Source organism: Numida meleagris, chromosome 2 (assembly GCF_002078875.1).
Source record: "Numida meleagris isolate 19003 breed g44 Domestic line chromosome 2, NumMel1.0, whole genome shotgun sequence".
Taxonomy (NCBI): domain Eukaryota; kingdom Metazoa; phylum Chordata; class Aves; order Galliformes; family Numididae; genus Numida; species Numida meleagris.
Genome location: NC_034410.1, coordinates 43,096,578 through 43,122,782, shown reverse-complemented (window position 1 = coordinate 43,122,782; position 26,205 = coordinate 43,096,578). Strand labels below are relative to the sequence as shown.

Here is a 26,205-nt window from a genome sequence, read left to right as displayed (position 1 = left end):
AAGTCTTGTCTAGTGTCACATTCAGCCCACATTCATCATGATATCATTTCACATGAAGCACTGATAAATCCAACCCATACCTTTACTTCTAGTACAGTCAGAAGCTAGTGCCAAAGCAAAGCTAGGCAATGCACTGGGGGCTGAAGTAATGTGACCCCAGGAATGCTGCTCTACTTTTAAGAGACTCAATTCAGAATAATGTAGCATTCTTGGAGCAACACCACTCCTACACCCAGTGCATTGCCTACAGCATGCTCCAGACCTTTGTTTAAGGGAACTATATCAACACATGAAACACAAGGCCCACCACCTCTCCCACAGCGCGTTCTCAAACCGCTAACCTACACACATGCTAAATTAGGAACTTACTTCTTCTTAACACAGCACACAGTGAGTCCAATAGCCGCAAGAACTCCAGCCCCAGCCAGTACACCAAGTATCACTGCTAGATCTGAAAACAGACAAGTTACAAGAACACTGAGCATTTTCCTAAAAGCTGTTTGGGTCTGAATATCCTCAGCAGTTTTTAAGTGCATCTGTTGCATGCAAAGAGGGAGTTTCCAAGCTATGCATGCCTAGGGGTAACACGAGACAATTCCAAGAGGATGGCAGCCAAGCAATGGCAAGCTCTCGCAGCTAGCAGTGGACCACAGCCATCAAAACCAACCAACACTCCTTCTGTCAGACTTAGCCCTTGGTGCAAGAATTTAACACAGCTCACGTGCTGCTGAACTTACCTGCAATGTCTCACAAGCCTCTGGCTGAACATGTAGTATAGAGAAGAAAGCATGGAGAGAGACAGGCAAGTAATCAACAAACAAAATAGTTATTTTTCACCAACTTCCCCTCAGTGCAATCCTTTCCCCTAAACTACAAGAGTTGTGTTGACTTGGGGTTTTCAAAGAGTCATTAAATTGATCAGGGAGGTCTACATGTGAGCAAAAATGAAAAAGCAGTATATTACAGAAGTATTCATTGAAAAAAAAAAAAGGAGGGAAGAGGAAGAAAAGGAAGAAAAAAGAAAGAAAGAAAAAAGAATAAAAAATTAATTTTATACAGTTTCTAGTCTAACCTATCTAACAATACTTCTACAGATAGCAGCAGTCTCCCACAGATGATGCAGAAATGCAAACACGAAACAAATTTACATGCATCTGAGCAAAACCTACCCTAAAAACGCCTTTTTAGTGACTTGAGTTTCAAGGAGATGAAAGATAACAAAAAAGCAGATTTTGCTGTTATTAGTCAAGGCAGTCTCAACAGAACAGCAAGATCTGCCCCAAGGATTATTTGTTACTCATGTGAATACCAAGACTAATTAACTGCAAACATTAAGTAAAGACTACTTAGATTAGTAAGTTTTCGTAATCAAATCTGAAGTTGTTCACTAGGTCTGTGGCCTTGGGAGGTAAAAAAACATCACTCGATCTTCTTCATATACCTTCTAGCTGTGATCTCCAATTTAAATAGATAAAATAAATAAAACTAGTCTCATTCCCCTCCAGCCTTGAAATCCCCAAGCCATAAAAGCCAAACCCCGACCACATAAGAAACTCAGCCTCCAGAAGTGCTCATCTGTAACTCTCAGAGGCTTCTGAGGGACAGGCATTTCAGTAAGCAGGAATCTCATAAAACCCAAGGCATGCAGAGCAGCATGCAGTACTGTTTCCCCAGTGGAAGGAAATGAAACAAGTGGAAAGAAAGCCAAGATAAACTTACAGGACTCACCTATTTGTTTTTCAACAAAAGTCACCCAGAACTTCAAGGTCAGTTGCATTGGGTCCACAGGCTTACAATTGGAGACATTTACCCAGAAGTTGTGATGCATATTTCGGGGCTGAGGCAGAAGCTCATCCTCACGGCGTACAGTTTCCTCTGCCCCAGGCATCTGCTCCTTTATGTTGACATAGGCACGCCCTGTCTCACAAGTGATGCCCATGCGGTCGGTGGAGAACCCTAGGCGGGCAACTTGCTTATTGGGCACAGTGATGTACCAGGATATGGAGACATAAGGAGGTAGACCATAAAGTGAGTTGGGAGTCTGTAAGTAAGTTTTAGCCTTTGAATCTGGACTCACAGTAAAAGTACACTCATCTGTAATAAAGCAAATGAATATAGGGATGAAAACTTAGTTAGTTTCAATGTATTTTTTAAAAGCTTTATCTTCTAGCATGTAAAATTATATGGACTTTCTTCTCTGTAACAAAAAAGCATCACCTATAAAGTATATGTCTACATTCACAGTGTATCTCAGTACCAGCAATACAACTCACCTATCATCTCCTCTGTATCAGTAATTATCACAGACATATCTGCAGAATTTCCCCTCAACCACCTAGAGCACAAATCTTTCCTTTCTACAGGAATAAGCCACCTCACTGAGTCCGATATAGTTTGGTCCAAGTAATGACTCCAGGCCTAGACTCTAAAGAATTGAACTCTTATTTCTATTTATTCATATGTGTTCTAATAAATGCATTGAAAGATACGACAATGGGGTAAGATGTACAAAACACTACATTACCTTTAATATGTGGCACAAAAGACATTTTCAGATCTTGATGGTTAGACTCATTGATGAAACCTTTACCAAACGTTTTTAAAGATATGGTGATATTATTCCTCAGCTGAATCTTTTCAATGGCTCCACCAGGACAGAATACACCAACATTCATCTCTGTCTCCGGGGTGGCACTAACAATGCTGTAACTATAGCTTGTGTTGCAGCTCTGCTCTGGGAGGTGTTGTCGCAGTTTCAATGATGGAGACGTAATTTCTACATTGATCATTTCGGGAGCTATGAGCTTCCAAATAAATTTATGCAGTTGAACTGGCAATTGGGTAATAGTCTTAGGCACTGAAAGGGAATAGATCTTGCTCTGGCACCACCGAAGACCCACACAGCCTGTAATCGCAAAAACAAGTCAAAACAGTTATAATTTTTTCCAGCAGAGGAAGTGCCTAGGAGAAGCAAGCCTTCTGATATACCGTCATAACCATATACAGAGTCCTATTACATTTGTGTTACGGATCCAGATCAGCATTTACTTGAGAAGACATCCTCTCTTATTAACCTTCACCAAATATATGAGTGACTTGTAGTTTAAGAGTATTCCTCTAGAGGGTGCACCAAAGAAATGTACAGATACAAACGTGTGCAAAATGGGAAATTACTTTTGCAATATCACTTGCTTATTGGGACACAGCTGCAAACCAGCAAAAGTCCAGACCTATACTTGAAAACTCTTTTTCTACTAGCAGTTGAAAGCATCCATTTGGTGCAGGATTTTCCAGAATATGTTAACAGCACAAGATGCATTCCTGATGGTCGCCTTGTTCCCACATTCTCCTGGATTGATTTATAACTCTCCTGCTCTGTTTCCATATTTTGCAGTTTTCAGTAAGAAGATTCTCCCATAATTTTGTCATTTCCCTTCTAGTAACTGCTACGCAGTTCCTATTTTTAAAGGTGGGTTGCTGCAGTGAGTAACAAGGTCGTCTCCACATTCACTGTGCCCATCTCTCATCCGGCCAAAGCCTGATTTTCAATACATACTGTTGTCTCTCAGAGAGTGAGAGACAAGGTTTGGCTGACCACTGGGGAAAAAACACACAGAAACATTCTCTAGGAAACAAGATTAAGCCGCTTTTGTCATACTTATGCCCTTTTCAGCTGTGATCCTCAGACGGGATAAGTCCTTGCACAAAAAGGAAATCTTGTAGGTGGCGCCAGAGGCTAACGTCAGAACACGGTCGCAAGTGCGAGGATCCTTGCAGATCAGGCACATCGGTTCTGATACGAGCGGGATTCGCCTGGGCCATCCTTCGAAGTGTATTGTTACAGTCATATTCCGCTCTTTGCTAAGGTCAACCAAGTGAGTGACATCTGCAACGACAAACATCTCAAAGCAATTACTGCAAGAAGTGTGGTGCGAAGGAGAATTTCCTCCATCTCTTCTCACCCCATTAGACAAGGAGATGTTAAAGCCATTTGTATATTATTAACTAAGAAAACACTATTTACTTCTATCTGTGTAATGAAAACTCGGTTTTCATTACTCTTCCAGTTAAGTGTAAGCCTTTACATCTTTTCCCTACTTTTCAGCTGTAATGGGGTGACGTAAGCTAGTCCCTTTTGAACAGGCTACGTTATAAGACAAATGGTTGAGCTCCATAGATTAGTTAGATTCTGAACTTACCTAGGTAAGCTCAGAAAGTGCCTTGATATTTTCAAATCTTGTGAAGGCAATAGTACAGACAATCCTGGAAACAACTTCCAAACACAGAGAGAGCAAGAAAGTGATCAGGACTAGTCTGCATGCATTTAGGAAAAGGAACTCATGCTTAAACAATGTGAACACTCCACTAGAATGAGGGGACTGGCTTGGTGGGTGAGGCAAGAGCAGTGGATGTCGTTCAGCTCAACTTTAGCAAGGCTTTTAAAGACCTTAATCTCCCATAATGTATATTCCCAAACACACTGATTAAGTATAGACTAATTAAGTGGATAGTGATGTGGGCTACAAACTGGCTCAACTGCTGACCTTGAAAAGTTTGTGATCAGCAGCATAACGCCTGTCTGGAGGACACTCATTAGTGGTCCACCATTAGGGGTCAGTACTGAGGCCAAAACTCCTTAACATTTTCATTATTGACAGATGAGAGGATAGAACATACCCCTCAACAAGTTAGAAATCTTCAGGTCATTGCCACAACCAAGCAAAGAACCTGGGATTTTCACTACAGGGTTATTCATTCTTCAGGGGTTTTCAGCAGCTAAACGCAAGATCAGACTGAAAAGTTATTTTGATTGGAAAATAGCTGGATTTTCCTCTTATTAAACGACAAACACTACAGACAGCTGTGGAATACCAAAATGTTTGGGAAGCTTTGAGAATATGCACATACTGATGCATTTTTAATAAGAACCATGCTTAACTTGCACACTACACACAAGAAAAGTTTCAACACGGTCCTGAGGGCTGAATTTGAATCTTTGACGGAACTTACATAACTAATATCACTCGTGAAATCCTATGAAATCCCTAGAGAAGCCACTGCTCTCTCTCAAATCCAAGCAGTTTATTACTTGCACTTCATTAAATAACTGACAACCTCTTTTTTTTTATTTATTTTTAGATGATTATTCTCTCGGCCATAAATATTTTAAAACACTTCTTTGCTTTCCAAAGTAGAATATAGACAAAGGTGATTAACTGAATACAATGTTTTCCCTCTGTCTGGCTTCCAAAATGTAACACAATAAATGTACACAAACGTGACTCGTTTAACAATTTCAGTAGGATTTGCCATTTGTGAACGGAGCCAGACTAGACAGATAAAGAACTGAGGATGAGAGTGCTGAGATGCTACAGAACCTTTGATAGGGAGACTGTGCAGTGACACACAAGCTTGGACAATTTAATCAAGAAGGTTCTTGCAAGATAATTGGATCGGATCCCCACGGAGAGAACACAGCCTCAAGGAAATGCTGCCCTATGTTTAATTTTGTTTATAAAGTGTGCAAGGTCCGATATTGCAGATCTTAAAGGCATTTCTCAGTTACATGGTGTATATGCTGGAAAAGGAAAGGGACCTCCATTTACAAGATGCAGTATAAAACATACAAATGGACATTCTGATACCATTACAAATTGCAGAGCTCAGTATTGCCATTCACCTTCCTGTAACAGTAGCCAGTGGCAAATAAAGTAATGTAGGCCTCAGTGTTGCTCAGCAAGCCATCTCCTTAACTAAAGGAGGGCTCAAAGTTCAAAAACAGGAATGACAAAAGCAGTATTCTCTTCCTCACGTAACTTAGTCTAAATGTCTATGAACAAAAGCAACAGAGCCAGTTTGTGTCTGCAGAAGGAAAAAGTGGTAAGTGCAGAGAGAGACAGAAGGAGCAAACTAGTACTCACTCTCATCAATCTGAGGGTGCTGAACGACGACTTGGAAGAGTAAGCGAAGGATGCCTGGGTTCTGGGCATCCTGATCACAGCCCTGCAGAGACAGGTTGAAGCTGCCAGGAATATTGGCAGGCTGGCTGTCACTCAGCTTAAACACCTCAGGATTACTGACAGAGCCAGGTATGTAATACTCCACCCTCTCCTCCTTTCTTTCGCAGTTGGAAAGGCTGTAGTCGTGGAAAAACACACTCGCTCTCATGTTGGAAGGGACTACAAACTGCCATGTCATGAGCTCATCTTCTGGAAAGCCCAAGGGATAGTTTGGGGACATCAACATGATGGAAGACTCCCCCTTCAAAATGGATTCAATAATGCATAACCCTGAGACGGAAGAAAAGAATACTATTAGCAATTGGAGATGGCATACCAGCATACGTAGCACTGCAGCAGCTGAATATTTTTATTTGACAGTGAGCTCATCCACTTCAGTTACAGGTTAGGTTATTACAAAAATGTCAGACTAAAACACATACTTGAGTTAGTGTTGTTATATTCAATTATAGAAAAGGAAAAGGATATGCTAACACTGTTATTTTCAGTGTACTGGGTTTACCCTGTCAAACACGTGGAGGGGCCTATATTTTTTGAAAAAGAAAGATCCTAGTTCTTACTTCTGGTCCTGGCTTAACAAGAGCAAACATGCAGCTTGACAACTGCTTCCGCTAGTACCTCTTCACCAGATTTCATGAAGCAAATACGGGAGCTTTTAAATCAGCAGGGAGCTCTCAGTCCAAAAACTCTGGAGTTCTAACAAAAGCACACCAGCACAGAGCCTCAAATTTGCATGATAAAACATGAATGAGAACCACAGAGATGGTGTAACATGCCTTGTATTTGGATGAGTCCCAGCACTTGGCAGAGCGCAGCTACGTAAGCAAAGATTACAGTCTTGCTCTAGCCAGTAACTATGAGCAACTGTGAGGAGTGCCACCCCTCACCTTCCTGAATGTCTGAGTGCCACACCAGAGCAGATGTGGCACATCTTATTCATTGTTATTGTGGAAGAAGCCTTCTAGAAACACAAACCTAGATCTGGTTCCATCTATAGCTGATGGCAACAATCGTACAATTCAAGTAAAGAGCAAGAAAAACCCCAAAAGAAGGTTTGTCATGAGATCACAGAGTAATCCACTGACTACTACACACATTTCAGGTATTTTAAGAAGATTATTACACAACACGTTATGTTACTGCACAGGTTGAAACAGATATCTGTATTTAAGCACTCCTGTGCCTTCCAGGCATTGGTTCTCCTTTTCCCACCTTTGTCTCCTGAAGAGAGACATTTGTTTGACTCAAGGAAGTCAAGGAAGCTTTATTTAAAAATAAAGAAACATAACTACACACTGCAACTAGCAGTGTTATAAGTCTCCTGGATCACTCTAGTTATGCTATCTAGTCTCACATAAACCAAGGAAGTTTTAGGAAGTTTAAAGAGATTGCACCAAAAGCAGCAACACATCAGTTTGCATAATAACTACACTGAACAACCAAACTACTAAGACATTTTGACCCCAGAAAAGGGAAAGCTACTGAACAAAAAAAAGCAAACCATCACCACCACCTTTTCTAAAAGTGGATTGCATGGGGAAGAAAACAGGGAACAATAAACTACTCCATGCTTACGTTTTATGGAAGATCTGTTTGCAATGTTAAAGCCTGAGGTGGTGAGAGTCAAGTTCCATGGGATGTGCAGAGACATGATGACTCCTCCAAGCAGTTTGACACGAGACACTGAGCCATTTCTGCAGAAGGTGCCAATGCTGACCGTGGCTGTATCAATGCAGCTGTTGATGTTGTAGCTAACTAAATCTGGACACCTCTCTCCTGGTTGAATCTGTCTTAATGGGGTAGAAAATTTCAGCTCAAGTCCAGCCTTTGTACTCGCCTTCACATCCCAGATGAAAGTCCTATCAAGGCGAGGCAGCCCTGATGGGTAAAGATGAACATCTCCAAAGGGACACGGGCCTGATACACAGTCTAAATGCAGAAAGAAAACAGCTACACTAAGAAAACAGATACACTAACGAAAGCCTTCAAGTAAATGAGGTATGTTACTTTCCCTTTCATTGTTTCTTTAAACTTTTTCATTATTTCTAATTTTTTTATTTTTAAGTTGCGCTTAACTTTTATTCTATATAGATTCAAAGACATTCCACTCCTATAATATGGTTAAACACTGTCTTTAAATAGGACTCCTATCCCTTAGAGTAGAGAGGACTTGCTTTTACAGACAATCCAGGCTGACTAACAGAAAGTATTTCATTCTGCATTGTTTGCTGAAGAATTCAGAAGGTATGTAATTAATAGAGAACTCAATAACCAAAAGGGAGGAATTCAACATTAAGAGAGCTGGAAATCATGGATCTAGAGAACTGATTTTATGCCATCAGATTCAGAATTGTGATATGATGCCTGTCAAATCATTAAGTTTTCCACTGCTTGCTGTGAACTGTACCTTCATTTCCTTGGTGCTCTGGTAAGAACCTAGGTCCTAGATTTTGCAGAAGTGATTAAGAACTGTCAACAAAATACTTTAAGGAAAATGTAGAGAACCTTCATCAGAAAAATCCAGCTTATTAGTACTTTAATCTGGAAACCACAAATAATCATATTTTATATCTAAGCTTAAAAGAAAAAAGACACAGAACAACTATATATTACAAATATGTATCATGAAATATTGTAAATATTACCATTTGCATGAACTACATGAACAAAACCCCAAAACATGAAAAGAGCTGTCTTTATAACAGGGCCTGAACATCAACTCAAAAATAAAGAAGATATAGTCAAAAACTGACTGCCAAATGAAGTTTGGGATCTAGTTGATTAATGGTATGTGCTCATGCCATTAAAGAATACATTACCACACAGACATAGACTAGAGATAATATTCAAAACAAAAACAAGTTCAGTTCCAAGACTTCAAATTTTCAGATTCTTGACCTCAGTACCATTCATTTAATATAAGGAAACACATGCGTATCTCAGTGCTTCTCTTGTCAGACACAATCAAGCTATTCAGTGAATAAGATTTGTGACATTATTATCAACGCTTAAAGGCTCTTGACAGGACACTCCTTTGAAAGGGTCAGAAACTGCAAGAAAAGGAATGGCATAAAGCAACTGATGCAATGAAGTCTCATTTTAATATTTTCAAAAACTGATGTGTTAACACTCATTTTGCCAGACAGAAATACAGACTTAAACTTGCGTAGTTTTAGTAATTCAAGGCTGTCTATCAGCATCCAAAGTTCTTTCCCAGTCAAGATTACAGACAATACCTTGATATAGTAACAGGCAGAAAAAAAAAAGTTTAGTTTTGTTGGAGGAAAATCGCCACTGAGGAAAACAAAATAGAAACATGTCTTACCAATATTCTTCTGAATTTCCATCATGAAATATTTCTCAGGAGTGTTACAAGTGAAGGTTAAAGTCACGTTCTCCCCCGGTCTTATCTTCATTTCAAGCCTCGGTCCACTTTTTACACGAATTAGACAGACAGTTAAAACACCAGGTTTCAATTTAATTGTAATTGTGATGTTGTCCGCTGCACGAAGGGAGATTGTGAAGGAAGCTAAGGAAGAAAAAAAAGAAAGATAGAGGTGCTGTGTTACTAGCATGTACAAGCATCACCACACATCTACAGAAAGACCATGCTATCAGAGGGAGCATTTACACCTGTCTCAGAAGTCTTGAGCACTGAATCTCCATAAAATACCTGTAGCTCTCCCAGCCTAGCACAGATGACACAGAAATCCACTTGCTGCATGTGCCCAGAGAGCCATAAATGCAATTTGTAGAGGATTACTAACACTGCATTAGCTACTGTGCACATGGTCATGGCTCTCTTCTGCCCTCCAACTCATTCCCTGGAGGCCCGTAGCAGTGAATAAAGCACCTGAGGCCTTGGGTGGGCTGTGTATGCCCAGATACCTCTTCTCCACACCTGACACAGCCATCTTGAAGCTTTGGGGAATGCATGAAGGCCCCAGCGGTGGTCAGAAACCTCAGGCCATCTTCAAGCACTGCTGAACACAGGAGCAGCTCTCACACAAAGCACTGGAGCCACAGAATAAGCAACGAGCGGGCAGTGGTTTAGCAACACGAGGCCCAGATATGACTACCCACCAAACATACACACACAAGGCACTAAGGGATACTGACTGGATATTCAAGCAGACTCAAATCACTGCTCTCTGCAAGCTGTGGTGACTAAAATTTGAGTTCCTGCTGAAACAATCTACAGTGTTTTTAAACCTCCCTTTCAGCACCTCTGGATTTTCACAGCCACCTCTTGGTTTTGCAGGGCCTGGCCTTCATCGCGGCCTCTCCTGTGCTGCCGCTGCAGCTTCAGGTCTGCACGTGTCAAAACCTCATGGCAAGGGAGTGCAAGGCAAAAGAAGTGCTCAAAATGATACCCGGTCATGCTTTTATTTGAGTTTTGGTGTCTTGAGCCTCTTCTAGGCTTTTAAGGCCTTTTTGCACAACCTTGGAGTCAAGCCCCGGAAACAATCCATGTTATCTGCTGTCAGGATCAAAGGCTTTAAACAAACAAACAAAAAAAATAATGAGAGGCTTGCCAAATTTCTGCACGTACCTGTAACAATTACTTTATCAATCCTCTACACCATTAGTGAAAAATCTGGTCACTTATTAACTTTCCTACAGCTTTTAAGCTCTGACCTGGTAGCTTACATCACCAACTCCCTAACCAAAGGTAAGAACAAGTGACACCTGCATTCCTGCTTTAGAAATGCTTTCAGGGAGGTTTTCAATCTGAGTTCTCCTGTGGAAAAATAATATTAACAGTCCTAAAAAAAAAGATGAGAAGATACATGGGAAATGAAGGAGAAGGGTTTGAGCAGAAGGCTGCTGTGATGCACCAGATGAACTGCAAGCAGGGCTGTGCTGCCTGGTGTGCAGCAGGTAGAGGGGACCCAGGCGACACAAAAGTTTCTCTCGTGCATTTTTTGTTGAAAAATTTGGGAAAAAGAATCATGCAAGAAGAAAATATATCCAGTGATCTCAAAGTCACTAAAAAAAAAAGATCAAATGGCTAAAAACCCAAAACATAGCCACTCACAGAATAGAATAGAGACTACTGCAGAGTTTTTATAAGTGTTGGTGAGTCTCCTCATGACTCACCCTGATCTGTCTCTGACTACGATTCCCACCGCATGCCTTCTATTTGTATTACCAGTAACCATCCACACTTCTCGTAACGAAGGGATTTCCATACCTCATTAATTCTGCACAGATGACACACAGGATATTCAAAGAAAGGAAAAGCATCACCAAAGCTGGGTCTACTCTGCACAGCGATGAAATCGTTGGGCTAGAAAATGTCAGAGGTGAAGCCGCCACCCCTGGGTTGCCTTGGATGGAGGTCATTCACAGGCTGGTGCCTGTCTGAAAATATTTTCCTCTACGTGATTACAGTGCTCTTGACTATTTCGTCAACTGACCAAATGTTAAACCGCATTTTCCTGCTGCAATCAGACATCACTACTGCTTGTCCTCATTTAGGACTGCATCTCCACAACTGTCTCATCACAGCATCCCTTTATCACTCCGTAACGCTCTTCTCCCCACAAAGGCACCTCAGCCAGCTTTTTCTCAACCATATGATTTTTCCAAACATTTCTTCAAGTTTTTTTGCTCAGAGATTCTCCAACTTGATTTAGAAACAAACCATGTAGTGTAAAACAAGTGAGATTATTCTGCAGAATTCAGCTTAAACTCACCTAGCTGCAGTAAACACTAATTCCCTGCGTATTCACATAAAGATATTTCTCCTGTGCAATGCAGAATGTAAGCTGGAGGGTAGCAGAGGCAGTGGTGTTCACAGAGAGCATGTGTGTGCGCATACGTACAAGGAAAGGACTTGGCAGGACAGTGATTTATGGCTATGCGTAGCACCTTGCTAAACAGAACAGAAGAACAGAGTCCAACCAGTAGTCGCCTCTTGGGGGCTGAATGACTGAACTTTATTGCAGCTGTTTATCCATAAGGATGATTGTTTTGTGTGACTTCACTTTATGGAGTGAAACAATCAAAAAAAGAAAGAAAAACAACCAAAACCAACCAGACAGACCAAAAAACAGAAGTGACGAAAGTCACCAACTTTAGCCATTTTTAACAAGACGAACAGCTGGATCGGGCTGACTCAGACACCACTCACTACCAGAGACTGCTGAGGGAAGCAAATGGCTGCACGGCTCTCTGCGGATATGAAGCATCTGGATGCTGGCCCCTGCTCTACCCAGGGCTCTGAATGCTCACCGCTCACCTCCTTGGAGATGGCCTCATCCAGCCCAGTGCTACGAGACAGGGGGACAGTACAGGGAGATGATGGGGACAGCTCTTGCATCCCAACTCAATGCCCTTCCAGCTCAGCTAGGAGGTGCTACCTCTCACAGCCATTTCCCTGGCACCCCCCAACACAATTCTCATTGCACTGTCAACTCCAATTTGTCAAAAATGGGTCATAAAATATTCTGAAGAGCAAACATCTCCTCAATTTGCTCACTTTTTTTATTTCAACAATTTTCTAGCTGCCTTACTGAATCCCTGCTCATTTCGGTCCAGCTGTCCAGTTCATCTACAGCAACCAACTGCCCAGGGTCAGCCACTCCAACCCCCAACTGCAATGCCCATCCATGCAGTTACCTTCTTTAAGTGCTTCAAGTTAGCCAGAGACCCTGCTCATGGCAAGGGAGGTTGGAATCAAATGATCTTTAAGATCTCTTCCAACCCAAGCCATTCTGTGATTCCATGATTCTACAAACCATACGCTATTAAACTCTGCTCAACTACTGAACAGAGCTGTAAGCAGCAAATGGAGATCACCAGCACAGTCACGAAGTGCAACCAACCCTGCTTGCTGTGAGCTGAATCTTCTAAAGCAAATAGGATTTTGTTTACATTTAAAATGCAAACTACCTACTTTGCTTATTGTTTAATGATTTCCCGCCCTCCAATGCAAGAGATGAGGTTCATATTTTGTGAAGTGATTGTTTTCATGGAATCACCCCGGAAGTTAAAGCTGAAAGCTGCAAAGCTTATACAAGTGTAAAGGCTGCTGATAAGCATTGTGGCAGAGTCACCAGCCTGGAGATGGCCTCTGGCACCCATTCCTCTGCCACCGTGACATGGCCCCCTCATCTCACAGAGGGCTGCACCGACACCAGGGTGGGGACACACAGCAGTCAAGATGTCATGCAACCTGTTGCCTTCTCACCAGTGAAGAAGGTGGCAATGACTTGAGCCATCTTGGCATGGCTCAGCAGTGCTCTGCCAGTCTCCAAGGCCGACAAGGGTGCTCACTCAGAAGTAGTTAATTCATTAAGTTAATTTGCAACACCTCACAGGAATTAAGTACCTTGACTTTAAAAATAACTACATCATTACTCAAGCCTCAGTACTTCTACTCCTTTCTCTAGAACCTTTTTAGAAGGCTCATTAAGACACTCATAACTCATGTGTAAAAGACATTTTTTTACAAGAAGCTTTTTTTTACCAGAAGTGGGAAAAAAGACACTTTTGGATTTGGCAAGCTTGTCTGTAATTACAGAAGGGAGAACACTGACTCTGGGCTGCTTTTTTTTTTTTTTCTTTTTTAGTTGCTTAACTTTTGTTGCTTCAATTGAAGTAGGAAGTGAAGGTCAGCAAATGCTCTTTGCAAACTGGCTGTGAGCCCCTGTACAATGCACAGAACTAAGAGACATGGGTCTGTACAAGACACCACCACCCTGGCATCAGAAACACAAAGGCACTGTGCAAGTCACTGCAGGAGCCTCCCCTGCTCAAAGGGATGTTTGCTTACACAGTTTATCCCTGCGTTAATGTAAGGTAGAGAGAGGATGGCATCTTGGAGCGTGTCTGTGCAGTTCTCCAGCCTTGGCTCTGGTTAACCAACATGGAGAAGCACATTTCACAATCCGTGGTCCCTCCCATGCCAAACAACCCGCCAACATCTTTGTCTCTCCCTGGTGAGGAACTGCAGGTCACATTTCCACTTATCACCATTTGTCCATCCACAGATGTGAATCTCCAAGTTCCATTCATGGACACAGGACAGCCAGAGGCAGCTCTGAAACACTGGCAGCATTATATTTCTCAAAATAAGTCCTTGCTCCATCTATGAGTAGCCATGCTCTCCTTGTGACCACACTCTCTTTATCCCCCAAGAAATCAAAAGGCACAGCTTCAAGCAAACTGTGTCATGCTCTCTGCCTGAGGGGGCACGGGAGACACAGTCATTCAGAGGCAGCCAACAGAACAGACACAAGTAGCACTTCTTCATCCATGGTAAGACAAGTCAAGAAAATCTGTCATCCCATAACGCTGGCAGCCTGGCCACTCAGAAGCAGGTGAGACAGAAAAGAAGGCTCAGGGGAGACCTTATTGCTCTCTGCAGCTGCCTGAAAGGAGGCTGTAGCGAGGTGGAGGTCGGCCTCTTCTCCCAGGTAACAGCGATAGGGCAAGAGGGAATGGCCTCAAGTTGTGCCAGGGTAGTTTCAGGTTGGATATTAGGAAAAATCTCTTCTCAGAAAGAGCGGCGAGGCACTGGCACAGGCTGCCCTGGGAGGTGGTAGAGTCACCATCCCTAGAAGTGTTCAAGAACCATGTGGATGTGGCACTGAGGGACATGATCAGTGAGCATGGTGGGGATGGGTTGGTGGTTGGACTTAATGATCTTAGAGGTCTTCAATGATTCTATGAAAACACACATCTACTAGAGGTTATGGCAGGTTTCTTCTACTGGCTCTGCCATAAGGTCCCATCAATACTATCTACACTGGCCATATTCAGCTCACCTCTACCATTAGCTAATACAGAAACCAAAGGTTTTGCTCTGATGTAACAGCCAGCAGCTAAGTGCAGCACAACCAACATCCTTTCCTTCACACCCAGTGGCACAGGTAGGTACTGAACAAAAGGAACCCATGCCCATACCTCTATCACATTAGAGACTTTTTCAAGACAAGGGATACTGCGCAGGCTCTACTGGGCATCTGAGGCCTACTAAAAGGCTAACAGAAGTCACCAGGAGCTCTGCAGGAGCTCGTGATGGCTTGGCTTCAACCTGTGCTTAAAAGCAAGAGAAAGAATACAGGGTTACCCAAGAAGAGCTCCGTGAGTTCAGAACTGGCATTCAAGATCAGTTTTTCCCATATCCTCCACCCTAACACAGACTTTGCCAAGTCTGAGCTTTTCCAGGAGCCCTAAAGTGGAGGCCAGGGCCAGAGAGCACCAAGGGGCATCCAAAGACCTTGCAGGGCCTTGCATCAGCCATAGGAAGAGAAATGCCCAATGGTTCAGTTCCCTCTGGCAGCACGAACAAGTGAAGTCTGTCACCAGCTACAGTCCGACTGGGTACAGATCACACCAGTCTGAACCCAAGAGGATGCAGCTCCACACATGCCTGCTCTTCTCCCACGTCTTTCCTAAGCCTCCCAGGACCTGGGGAAGGCCATGTTTTGTCATACACAATTCCAAGAACCAAGGGTTTTTTCCCCTCCCAGTCATTCTCCTTTTACCTGCTTTGAGTACATACAGCTGTAATAAAGCCATCAATCCACGTACAGCAGATGCAGTGCAGATGCCCTCCATCTGCCAACACATGGCAAAGCCTCCTCTTGTCAGACACCTCCTGTTGCCCTCCTTCCCAACATTAACTTCTACTTCATGGCTGCAACACTCAGCACAGGCAAAGCGAAAAGCATCATGGCTGTGTTCTCAGCAAAGAATGGCTCTTCATGCCAGGTCTCATGTGAAATGTTTCTGTAACAGACTACATGCAAAGCTGTTTAGCTTTATCTAGGACTGAGGTTTTAGTCACTGGAATTCCAAAGCTTCTTATTTAAGATATACACGTGTATATACAAACAGCAGCTAAGCTAGGCGGTAAGGACTGTACCTAAGCTAGCAGCACCAGAATTGATACATACAATATAGCAGTAATTTACTGTACATATATTCAGTAGGAAGTAAAAACTAAGCACATTGTACTGATAATGGTACAAGACAAGCAAAGGGAAAAAAAAAAGTACAACCACATACTTATGTGCAACAGTTATGGTCTTAAAAGGAGATCCAGCAAGCAACATGGTGATTCCGAGTGGAAACAACTCAGCTTCCCTCGGCTTCCACAGGAGCACAAACAGGCTAATTCTTTATATTCTGTCAGCGCTGTCAGAACACCATAGATAGCCTGATAGCACCTCAGCTTCCGAAAAAACAGCAGTTTTTATTATGATTCATGCATGACTTGAATCAGTCAGTTGAGAAGAAAAAGTTACCTCAAGGGCAGAGCAAGACGCAACGCAGCTTTACCAGGGAATTCACTTATTATAGCAAAGACATTTTAAATACAAATCCAGAAATATGACATAGGATACATAAAATCTGAAATATGTGTTTTATAGACTTCATAGGAGTCTTTAATTTTGTTACTGCTGCTACAGAGACAAATTTTAGTTGGAAAACACATTTTAAAAGGTCAAGCGTGTAATGGTTGATACACACACTCCCACATCTACGCACAGTGATTGCACCAAATAGTTTTCCACCTATAAGACAACCAACATTTCATGTAATAATTTACATTATTGCATCTGAAGAAAAACCACAAACTCATTTGCTGACAATATGACCAGTCACTTCGTATACATTCCCACAGGAAAGCAAAGATGAGACAGCGCTCTTATATGCTGGGGAGGGTTGGAAGGAGGAGAGAAGACGGGTCTTCCCCAAGGACTATGAGCAGCAGCACAAGGATGGGTGCACCAGGACTCACAGCTGTCCCACCAGAGTGCAGCCAGTCCCAGAGCAGACACACATGCCCCACAGACACTTGTGTGTAGTTTTGCAAACACAGCACACATCTGCACCCAATGACAAAGCGTGCACCAAAGGCACCACCAAAGGGAACACCTCCAAAATTATGAGAGACATAGGAATGCAGGGCAAAAAAAAAAATGACCCTGAAGTATCTCAGGTTTTCAGGCCAAACCCTTGCTAAGGGAACTTTCAGATACAGTTTTGGTTGCGTAATAACAGAAGTAACTCCCAGCATGATGAAGAATGCACCAGGTATGCACGATCTGCTCACCAAGCCTGGGAAGCAGATTCCCCTCTCCCGTCCCACTCACACCACATCAACCTTCAACCCATGCTGCCAACTTCAGACACCTCTTTTTGTGGGGGGAAGGTCCAGAAAGTGGGGACGCTGGGTTAGCCAATGCACCAGGATGGTAGAGGAGCTGTAGAGTTGGGGCAGGAGAAGGGCAGGCAGACAGAAGTGTGACATTGGAATGGAAGGAGATAGAGGTAGGAAGAAGGACCTTCTGTCCTTACATGAGACAAACATAAACTTCTTTATTTTTTTAAAGCGGGAACAGTATGCCTGGATGCAAAACTCCAGTCTGGATGTTTTCAACATGAAAGAGGAGAAGATGGATCAGATGATGACAACAAGCAATAAAATCAAAGATAACGGCTCTAACAGAGCTGCAGCGCACCTCAAAAGCAAGTCCATGAAGTTTAATGGGAGGCATCAAGGAGATTTATGGTGGGGAAGGAAAAGGAGCATACGATTTTGATAAAGACGTTTGACCAGACAGCAAGGAATAATGTATGAATAGACAGTCTAAGGGTGGTTCAGATGGAGAGCATGATTAATGGGCTGTTGTGTTTCCCACTGAAGGGCTAGACTTGTGTATGAAAAAAGATGCAGTTGAGGATTTTTTTCCATTTGCTTCTCCTGCGATAAAGGATATCTAGAAAGTCTGGCTTGAAACCTTCTAGCATGGATATACCGCAATGTTTCTTCTCTTTGAAACAACCTACAACCAACCACAGTGTAACATTCTTCCTTTATTCTACAGCAAATAGCTGTCACTGATTTGACTCAGAGGCCACACACTGAAGTTCTAGATTACTTAGCTTGAAACTTACCCCTCAGGGCTGTCCAGTTTCACAGCCAGTGCTTTAACCTGTGTCGCTTATAATCAATCGCTGTGAGGGTGATGCAACAGTGCGACAGGCACAGCTAAAGGTAATAGAAACGTTAGAGCTATGGATCTCACATCAGGCTGCCTGGATTATTCAGTCACTGCAAATAACTTGGCCTTTGTTTTGTACATGGGAGACATCGTTCCAGGGTCTTTAAGAGGACACACAGATACAAAGCAGACTGTTTACATGTAAGGATGAGCACGAACCGCCTGCTTTTCCATACCGCATTTTTGGCAACCAAGCAGCTTTTGAAACCGAGGAAAAGCCCCATGCACTGTTTTTGCTCTCGCAGCTGGAATTCCTCTGGGGCTGCAGATGGGATTCGGCTGTTCCTGGGCCATCTCCATGGGATGGCATGGCACACCCAGGAAGTGTGAGAGGAGAGCCTGGTAGCAAGCGCACCCAGACACCAGGCACTGCAGAGCTCTGCTCGGGCAAGTGCCGCTTTCTCTGCTAGAAACTTATAGGAACTGTAAGTTATATCAGAACTAGAAGTTACACAAGCTATAGGAACTGCTCAGGCCGGCTCAGGGCATGAGCTCCTGCTCTTCACGGGCAACCCACTCCCTCTCCCTGCAACCAGGAAAAAGGGCTTCGGGAAGCTACTTCCATAACCAAAGTGCCAGAAACTGAGGGCACAGAGATCGCAAAGTTCATGCGGTCAGCACTTATTTAAACGACAAAGACCAACTTCCAAGCAAGACAGCCTGGAGTCCCCGCTCAGGCACGTTCCGGGACAGCGCGCCGCGCCCGGCCCCATCCCCGCTCCCTAGCCGGGCGGGCGGGCGGCGGTGCTGGACTCAGGGCGGCGCGCCCCTTCGCTCACAGCCCGTCCAAAGAGCGAGCCCGCTCATCACCACCACCACCGCCGCCGCCGCCGTTCCCCATCCTTCCCCGCATCCCGGCCACCCCCTACCTTCCCGCTGGAGGTGCTGCGCCGAGGCGACGAGAAGGACAACCAGCACCGCGAGCAGCGCCCGGCCCCCCGCCATCTCCCGCAGGGGCCCAGCGCCGAGGCGGGCGCTGGCTCCCTCCGCGCCTTCGCTTCCGCCTCCGCCGCGCACCTGGACGGAGGGAGGGACGGAGGAAAGGAGGGGACGGACGCGATCCCGCCCGGCAGCGGGCAGGTGGGGCTGCGCCGGACCGCCTCTTCCCCTCCGGCCTGCGAGGCCCGGGAGGGGAGCTTCTTGGGTGTTGTCCGCGCCGCTGTCATAGAGTTCTGCCCAGTGGGACTTTTCACTCAGCTCATCGTAATCATATGCAATTAAGAGAAGTCGCATGTCAAAAAACAAAAACAACAACAACAAAAGACAAAAAAAAGAAAACAAAACACCCCCCAAAAAACATGAAAAAAAAAAAAAAGAATTATAGAATGATTGAATTATTTGAGTTGGAAGAGACCTTAAAGATTACCTGGTTCCACCTCCCTGCCGTGGCCAGGGCTGCCACCCACCAGATCAGGCTGCCCAGGGCCCCATCCAACCTGGCCTTGAGCACCTCCAGGGATGGGGCACCCACAGCTTTTCTGGGCATGCTGTGCCAGGGCCTCACCACCCTCTGAGTAAAGATTTTCTTCCTCATGTCTAATCTAAATTCATCCTTTTATTTTAAAGCCGTTATCCCTTGTCCTATCACTGCACTGCCTTATGAAGAGCCCCTCCCCAGCTAGGCCTTGCTCCTGGCCTTGTTGAATTTCACATGGTCCCACCTCTTGTGCCTGTCAGGGTCCCTCTGGATGGTGTCCCTTCCCTTCTGTGTGTTGGCTGCACCACACTGCTTGGTGTCATACACAAACTTTGCTGAGGGTCTTTAGATATGGGTGCTGTTAATAAGGAAGTAGTAAACTGGTTATAAGACAGTGCTGAAATGAATGGATAAGAGTTTTACAGCCATATGCGGAGGAAAAGAATGATTTGTTTTCCTGTAATCTGTTCTGCTACCAGTTAGTTAACATAAGAAAGCGAGGAATGTCTAGGTCTTTAATTTTCTGCTGTTAGAGAAATAAAAAGGCTTTTGGCTAGCTCACAGACTTTGGTTTATGTTAGTTCTATCTCATCACATTTCAAATCTTCATTAACATCAGTACTTTCCTACTGAAGGTAATTCCTATGTCAGCTTTAGGTTACCTTACAGTTTCTATTTTTTTTTTTTTTTATCTTTTTGCTTTCTGATCAGTTCCCCTGTTTTAGAGATGATAGACCAAGGAACAGACTGTCCCTACCACTGTGCAAATGTGATGAGAGATAGGATGGAGAGGGCAGTGTAGTAATGGACCAGCTGCATATTGGGGCCGCTTGATAAGGAGTTCGTGTATCTACTGTGCCTTGAACAATATAGATAGTTGAATTAAGATGCTTAAAATATCCGACATAGGAAAGCATGCAGAAATGCCTACTTCAAGCCAAAAAACATAGCCTGACAAAACACAAAACTGTGCAATGGCCCTTCCATCCTGCAGACAGCTCTAGCTCCCAGATTGGACTGAGAATGAGAAAAATCAGTGCGTGTAGTTTTGCATTCCTCCTTCCCCTTCTACTGTCATTTCCTCAGAAAAGAACAGGAGTCAGCTGGGTCAGCTCTGAGGCAGCCTCACTGGAGTAAATATACGGACTGGAGCTCAGGCTTCACAGAAATTGCAAACTAATTGCATCTACAGCAAGAATGTGCCCGCACACAATGAGAACTCCCTCAAAAATGGCTGATTTGTTTTTCACCTCTCTGTAGCTTAATGCACAGTGTCTTAGTACAGCTGGAAACAGCACAGAAAATCAGAGGGTTTAATCATGTTGTGGTTGAAACTGAGGCAAATCACCATGAACATTATTTGTCACCTTTGCAGTATTTCTCGTCCAGAAGAGTCAAAGTGCTCTGTAGAAGCCCATTCATGTGGTCATGTACAGTTGGTCAGTGCAATGTTTCCTGACCAGCTGACACAGTAATGTCAATATGTTTCTGAGAAAGAGTTGGGATTAATCATCTTGAAAATGTGAATTTAGCAAGGAAAGCAAAGGAAGAGATATAGTAAGATAAAATGAAAAAGCATGAGATTAGTCAGTACTTCTCTTTTGTTTGTGGGAATCATATTATTTTCATGGAAATTCCATACTAATTACACAGAGCAAGTTACAAGAAAACACTGAAAAGTTTTCAGTGGAAGTACAGGATTATGAAACAGTGCTTTTGAGGAGCAAATCTCCCACTTCAGCTTCCTTATCCACACATTCACTCAGCTAAATGAACGTGTCAAAGAACAAGCCAGTGTTGTTCCTACCAATAGAGCTGGTAATGAGAGATTCCATTCTCCACTTTTTTCACCCGTAATGAAATTATTAAAGTAAGGACTGTGTAGGGAACATGGGCACAGCCTCCCACAGTCAGCATGGGGAAAACTCTGCTCAGGAAATATTCAGCAGCCTCACAATGAGAGACTTACGTATGCTTTGCTCCAGTGAGAGAGCATCCACTCGAGGGTGCTGGTGACTACTGTGCTGACTCTACCCAGCTCCAGCTCTAGCAGGTGTTTGGCATAAGCACCAAGGTGCATTACAGTCAGGCCCCATCTTATAAAATTGAAGAGCGTAAGGGTAGTTTAAAATCATCATGACTGTGCCTTCCTGACACCAGCTCACTTGACACCATTTCACTTGAAGCTCTGGACACAGGGTTAAGTCTATCTGCATAGAATAATATACAATGTCTCCAATAAAATACATTTGCATGTACTTAAATCCCATTGCTTTCAAGTTAGACATTTGCTTAAGGCTGTTCTCCAAATAAGAGTTCCCTGAGATGCAGAGTATCAGTGCTGCAGGTGCAAAACAACCATGTGCCCTGTTTGGGAGTTACTCTATTACAGCGCTTAATGGGGATTCATAGAATGCTAAATAAGGAATGCAGCTCTGCATGATCTGCTATAATATATACATTATTGATCATAAAAAAAATGGAGGAAAATTAGGCACAGCTATAATAATGATGCCTGCAACACTTTGGAGTCAACAAATTAGCCTTCCAGAGACTGAAGTCATGCAGCATATAATTTTGGTCAAAAGCTTAATTATTTCTAAGTTATTCATGGTCGTTAGATGAATTGTGTCACGCAGAGGGACTGCTTGCAGCATTCAAATACAGTTTCTCACTAGATTTTGAATACAAGAGAAATTCAGCAATGCCGGTGTGCATGGATTTGATCCAAGGCTTGTCACCTGAACATACAACCCACCAAGCACCTGAGTAGCTTAAAGAAAGTTTTCTTTCAGCAAAACATTCAAAACACTCCTGATGATAGCTCTGACTTGACTTGGCAGGTACATCAGGCAGTGAGTGCGGAATTGCAGCTGGTTCAGCCATTTTACACCAAAACAGAAACAGCCCTCAGGCTGACTCAGGTTACCTTCGGTCAGTTAGTTAGCTTGTTAGTATTTCTCATCATAGCGCCATTAGGAAATTTTGAATTATACCATGGTTATGAGACAGCCATGCTTGCCTTGAAGCTGCAAATGATGTGTGAAGCTCTTATCCTGCGGCCTGTGCTCCTTCACTTTGGGGCTGGATGGCAAGGGGGACTGCCCGGCAGCTTTGCCCAGGTTGTGCTGTGTGTTCAAAGGAGGGCTGCTCATTCGCATCCTGGAGACAAACAGGATTTATCACCAGGCACACTTCAGTAAACAGATAGCAGACAATTTTCTTGTGAAGCTGCGTGTGAATAATGTGCTGGTGTTGCTGCAGAATGGGAGACAAATTGCAGCCTCCAGAGCGTCTCGTTTGTCTTTGGTATTTACTTATTGTTTTCTTCGTGGTTACATTTTAGAGGGAGTTTACCCAGGAAAAGAAATGCAAAATGCCACGAGGGCCTGCCTGCCCCATTCCTTTTGTGCTAAACACTATGCAGGGGGAGAAAAAACCATCAGCAAATAATAGTAGATCTTTAACTGCTGTGTATCTATGGGCTTCTGAGTGCAGTCAGGGCTGGTGGCAATTCATTGTAAGGCCCACGGCCTTAGGACCCACAGCGCTTGCCACGCATGGCAGATCAGCGAAGGCAGCAAGGAGAGGTTCAAGGCTTGTCCGCTTCTGTGCCTCCAGGAATAAACCCAAGTTCTTGTCAGGGAGAAGTAATATTTCATCATCTTTACCTTGCTGTAAGCAAAATCACAGCAAACCAGCTTAACGGAAGGAGCATTCCTTGGCACTTTAGGATGTGTTATTTATTGCATACATTGGTATCTGTCAGTTTATACAGACATATCTGGTACAGGTGCTCAAGCGCTGATAACAAAAGAAATAAATAGTGTGGGTGGTAAACAACTTGTAGAAGAGGACACTACTACCTAATGATGCGTGTGCCTTTATGTATGCTTAACCTCTGCAGAGACGGCCTGAGTCACGTAATGGGCTCTGCAGAGAGATTGGCACTCCTGCTGTCACAGCAACAGGCATGTACAAGTCCTTTGTGATGGGGGCTATTAGTGATGTACCTGTACTATCAGCTGTTGCTATATAAACATACATTTGGAAAGAGCTGGAGACATGGAGATTTCCTCCCCAAGTTGCACATGTTGTCCAACGTACCCTTGCCTTCGTAAAGGTTTGTTAGGAAAGCGAATCAGATGCCTTCTGGATCATGTTCTGCCTTTAAAAATGGGTTATTTTAGCTAGAGAAATGATGCAATTCTCAGAGACACTGATTGTGCCCGATACGGGCTCAAAGATCTCAGGAAGGGGGGCTGCACCCAAGGGTTTGCTGTTGTCGCTCATAACTCATTTCACTCTGGCAAAATATTTGCCATTGCAGGTGGGCATGGAAGAAAGGACTGTGTCAGCGATTACTGCCAGCTGTGGGCTTTGATGGGGTTTTGTGGAGGTGTATAATCTAGATGCAATTACAGCAGGTTGTCTGGGAAACTGGAACTAAAGTTCTTATTCCCCAGGTAAAACTGCTAAAGCTTGCCTGGAAATGCTCAGCAAGTAAGAAGTGAGCATCTGCTGAAGCTATTTTAGACTTTACAAATTGTATATAAAAAAATGAGTTTCTTCCCAACAGGATAACGTGAATTGTTGCAGTTGTTTGTTATAACTGAAAAATTTGTGCTTGGATTCAGCTCTCACCAAAGCCCAGGCAAGTTGGCCAAGACAATCTGATTGCATTTCACTTATGCTTTTGTTATCCCATGAGATGTCCAGGTAGCTCCATGGGAGAAGCTTTAGCTCTAGATTTGAGTTCATCCTTCCATGAATCTGGGGTATGTGAGCCCAGCATCCTAATTCAGATCTGTATGGACAAAGCTGTGTCAGGGCAGGGTCAGATGGGGGTTGGGGACAGGTTCTGCCCCAGAGGGCAGGGCATGGAACAGGCTGCCCAGGGCAGTAGGCACGGCCCCTAGTGCTGGAGCTCAGGGAATGTTAAACAGTGCTCTCAGGCATTGGGTTTGGGTTTTGGGTGGTGCTGTGTGGAGCCGGGAGTTGGACTCAATGACCCTTGTGGGTCCCTTCCAGCTCAGGATATTCTGTGATTCTATGATGTTAAAAAGCCAGTTCAGGATTGGGGGTGCTTAGATGCTGTAGGAGTGGGGACTGTGTGAGAGGTATTACTGTCAGGTGAAGTTACAGACTCCATGTGTTCAGAACATGCTGGAGAAGAGTCTGCTTTGTTCTCTGGGTTTCAGGACAGCCGCAGAAGACAGACACTCTGGCTGATGAAACAGCAAGCGTCAGCAGAAAGCAGAAAGGGAAACTTTCTGTCAAACCTGTTAGTACTGAGAATGTAAGCCCCTGGGCCAAGTCTAGCTCTATTTTTGTGTCCGCAGACCATCTGCTGCTATTTCAGGTGCTAACTTAGTAATGCCTCCCACTGTGCTCCTGCCACAGAGACAAGGTGTTAGCAAGTCCTCAGGTTTATATGCTCAAGAGCAAAACTCAGGTGAACAGCACGGTGGCGGTCATTGCTAGAAAGTCAGCCCTTCTCAGAAGATATTTGCTACATATTTTCTATGATGATTATAAAAAAGCTGTGGGATCTGCAAATCAAACTGTATTTAATTTTTTTTTTTTTTCAAGAATAAATTCTGTTTCTGGACAAGACAACTGCTCTCCTTGGCCGGACTTCAGAGAACACCTCCTTTATCCTAGGAAGGCTTATCAAATCCCTGGGAGGAATACAGGCTCAGGGAGAAAAACTTTACAAATATCCCAATTATGGGAAAAGAAGAAGGTGCTGATGAAGGCAGGACATGTGAGGTTCAGTAGAGGCTCAATGACTTTTTCTTTCCTGCTCACTGCCTGTGCATTCAAGCTCAGCAGAGGGCACCGAGCCCTCTCAGATGAGCCCTTGCAGACTGAGCTGGTGATTGTCAGTGTAAGGCAGGAGGAGAGAGAATGTATTTTCTAGGATACTGCATCTGTACCAAGAATTAATTGTAAAAATCAGCTGACTCTTGTTCCATATCTAGCAAAACATATGTCCACATCTTCCATGTGAAAGAAACATTTTGAGAAAACTTTGTGCAGAACATCTCAATATAATTCTGCAATAGGACATAGCGTAACCGCTTGGTGTGTGCTTGGTTTCCTTTGACTTTGTCGTTGTGCTCTCAAATATCTCTTCTGCCATACACAGGTAGAGCCAGCTGAACATAAATGTCACCACTGCAGAGGGATCATGCACAAAGCCATTCCCCACCGAGGTCACAAGCCATCTGTGAGCAGTTACATCAGCTCATTTCACTTTCAGTGAAGCGAGCAGGGACCGATCCTGGTACAGAAATCATAGCTATCCCCTTCTTAGGTGCTTGGGCCTTCTGGACTTCAACTTCTGCACCTTTAATTCTGCAAAACATTGAAAAAACAGGCATAGTTGATGTCCTGATGAGTCAACATGGCTGAGGCACACCAGGCTCTGCAATGAGCACAGTGTGGAGGTGCTGCACATGACATAGCCACATAGACAGATAAATTCAGGAGAGGCCCTCAGTGCAGTTATGTGAGGACAAACAAGGGGGTGAGATGCCTTTGTCACCTTGCTTTTGCTGTCCCTCCTTCTTGGCAGTATGCAGTAAATGTAACTCCCTAGGTTTAGAAGCAAACAGCTGAAAGCCCTGCTGAATTTTCCAAAAAGTTATTCACGTGGGAGCATTCAGTACACAGATGCTAATTGCCTCTTAGAATCATAGAATCATAGAATTGCTCAGATTGGAAAATCATCAAATCCAAC

General features: G+C 43.7%; 1 protein-coding gene across 3 annotated transcripts in view; it reads right to left on the bottom strand.

Moving 5' to 3' along the window:
* The window catches only part of CDCP1 (CUB domain containing protein 1), a 31,919-nt gene extending 12,624 nt beyond the window's left edge, over positions 1-19,295 (bottom strand). For 2 of the 3 annotated variants that reach the window (XR_002435956.1, XM_021388884.1), the window contains exons 1-8: positions 18,913-19,295; positions 9,346-9,549; positions 7,596-7,949; positions 5,922-6,290; positions 3,659-3,886; positions 2,525-2,905; positions 1,729-2,094; positions 370-451 (exon numbers count right to left, since the gene is read on the bottom strand). Coding sequence is in view for 2 of the 3 variants with exons in the window: in XM_021388884.1 (XP_021244559.1) it covers positions 370-451; positions 1,729-2,094; positions 2,525-2,905; positions 3,659-3,886; positions 5,922-6,290; positions 7,596-7,949; positions 9,346-9,549; positions 18,913-19,276 (2,348 nt within the window). In the remaining variant the exon portion in view is untranslated. Of the gene's footprint in view, positions 1-369; positions 452-1,728; positions 2,095-2,524; positions 2,906-3,658; positions 3,887-5,921; positions 6,291-7,595; positions 7,950-9,345; positions 9,550-17,936; positions 18,031-18,912 lie in introns of all 3 variants that reach the window. The other variant, XM_021388885.1, reaches the window with a different exon arrangement.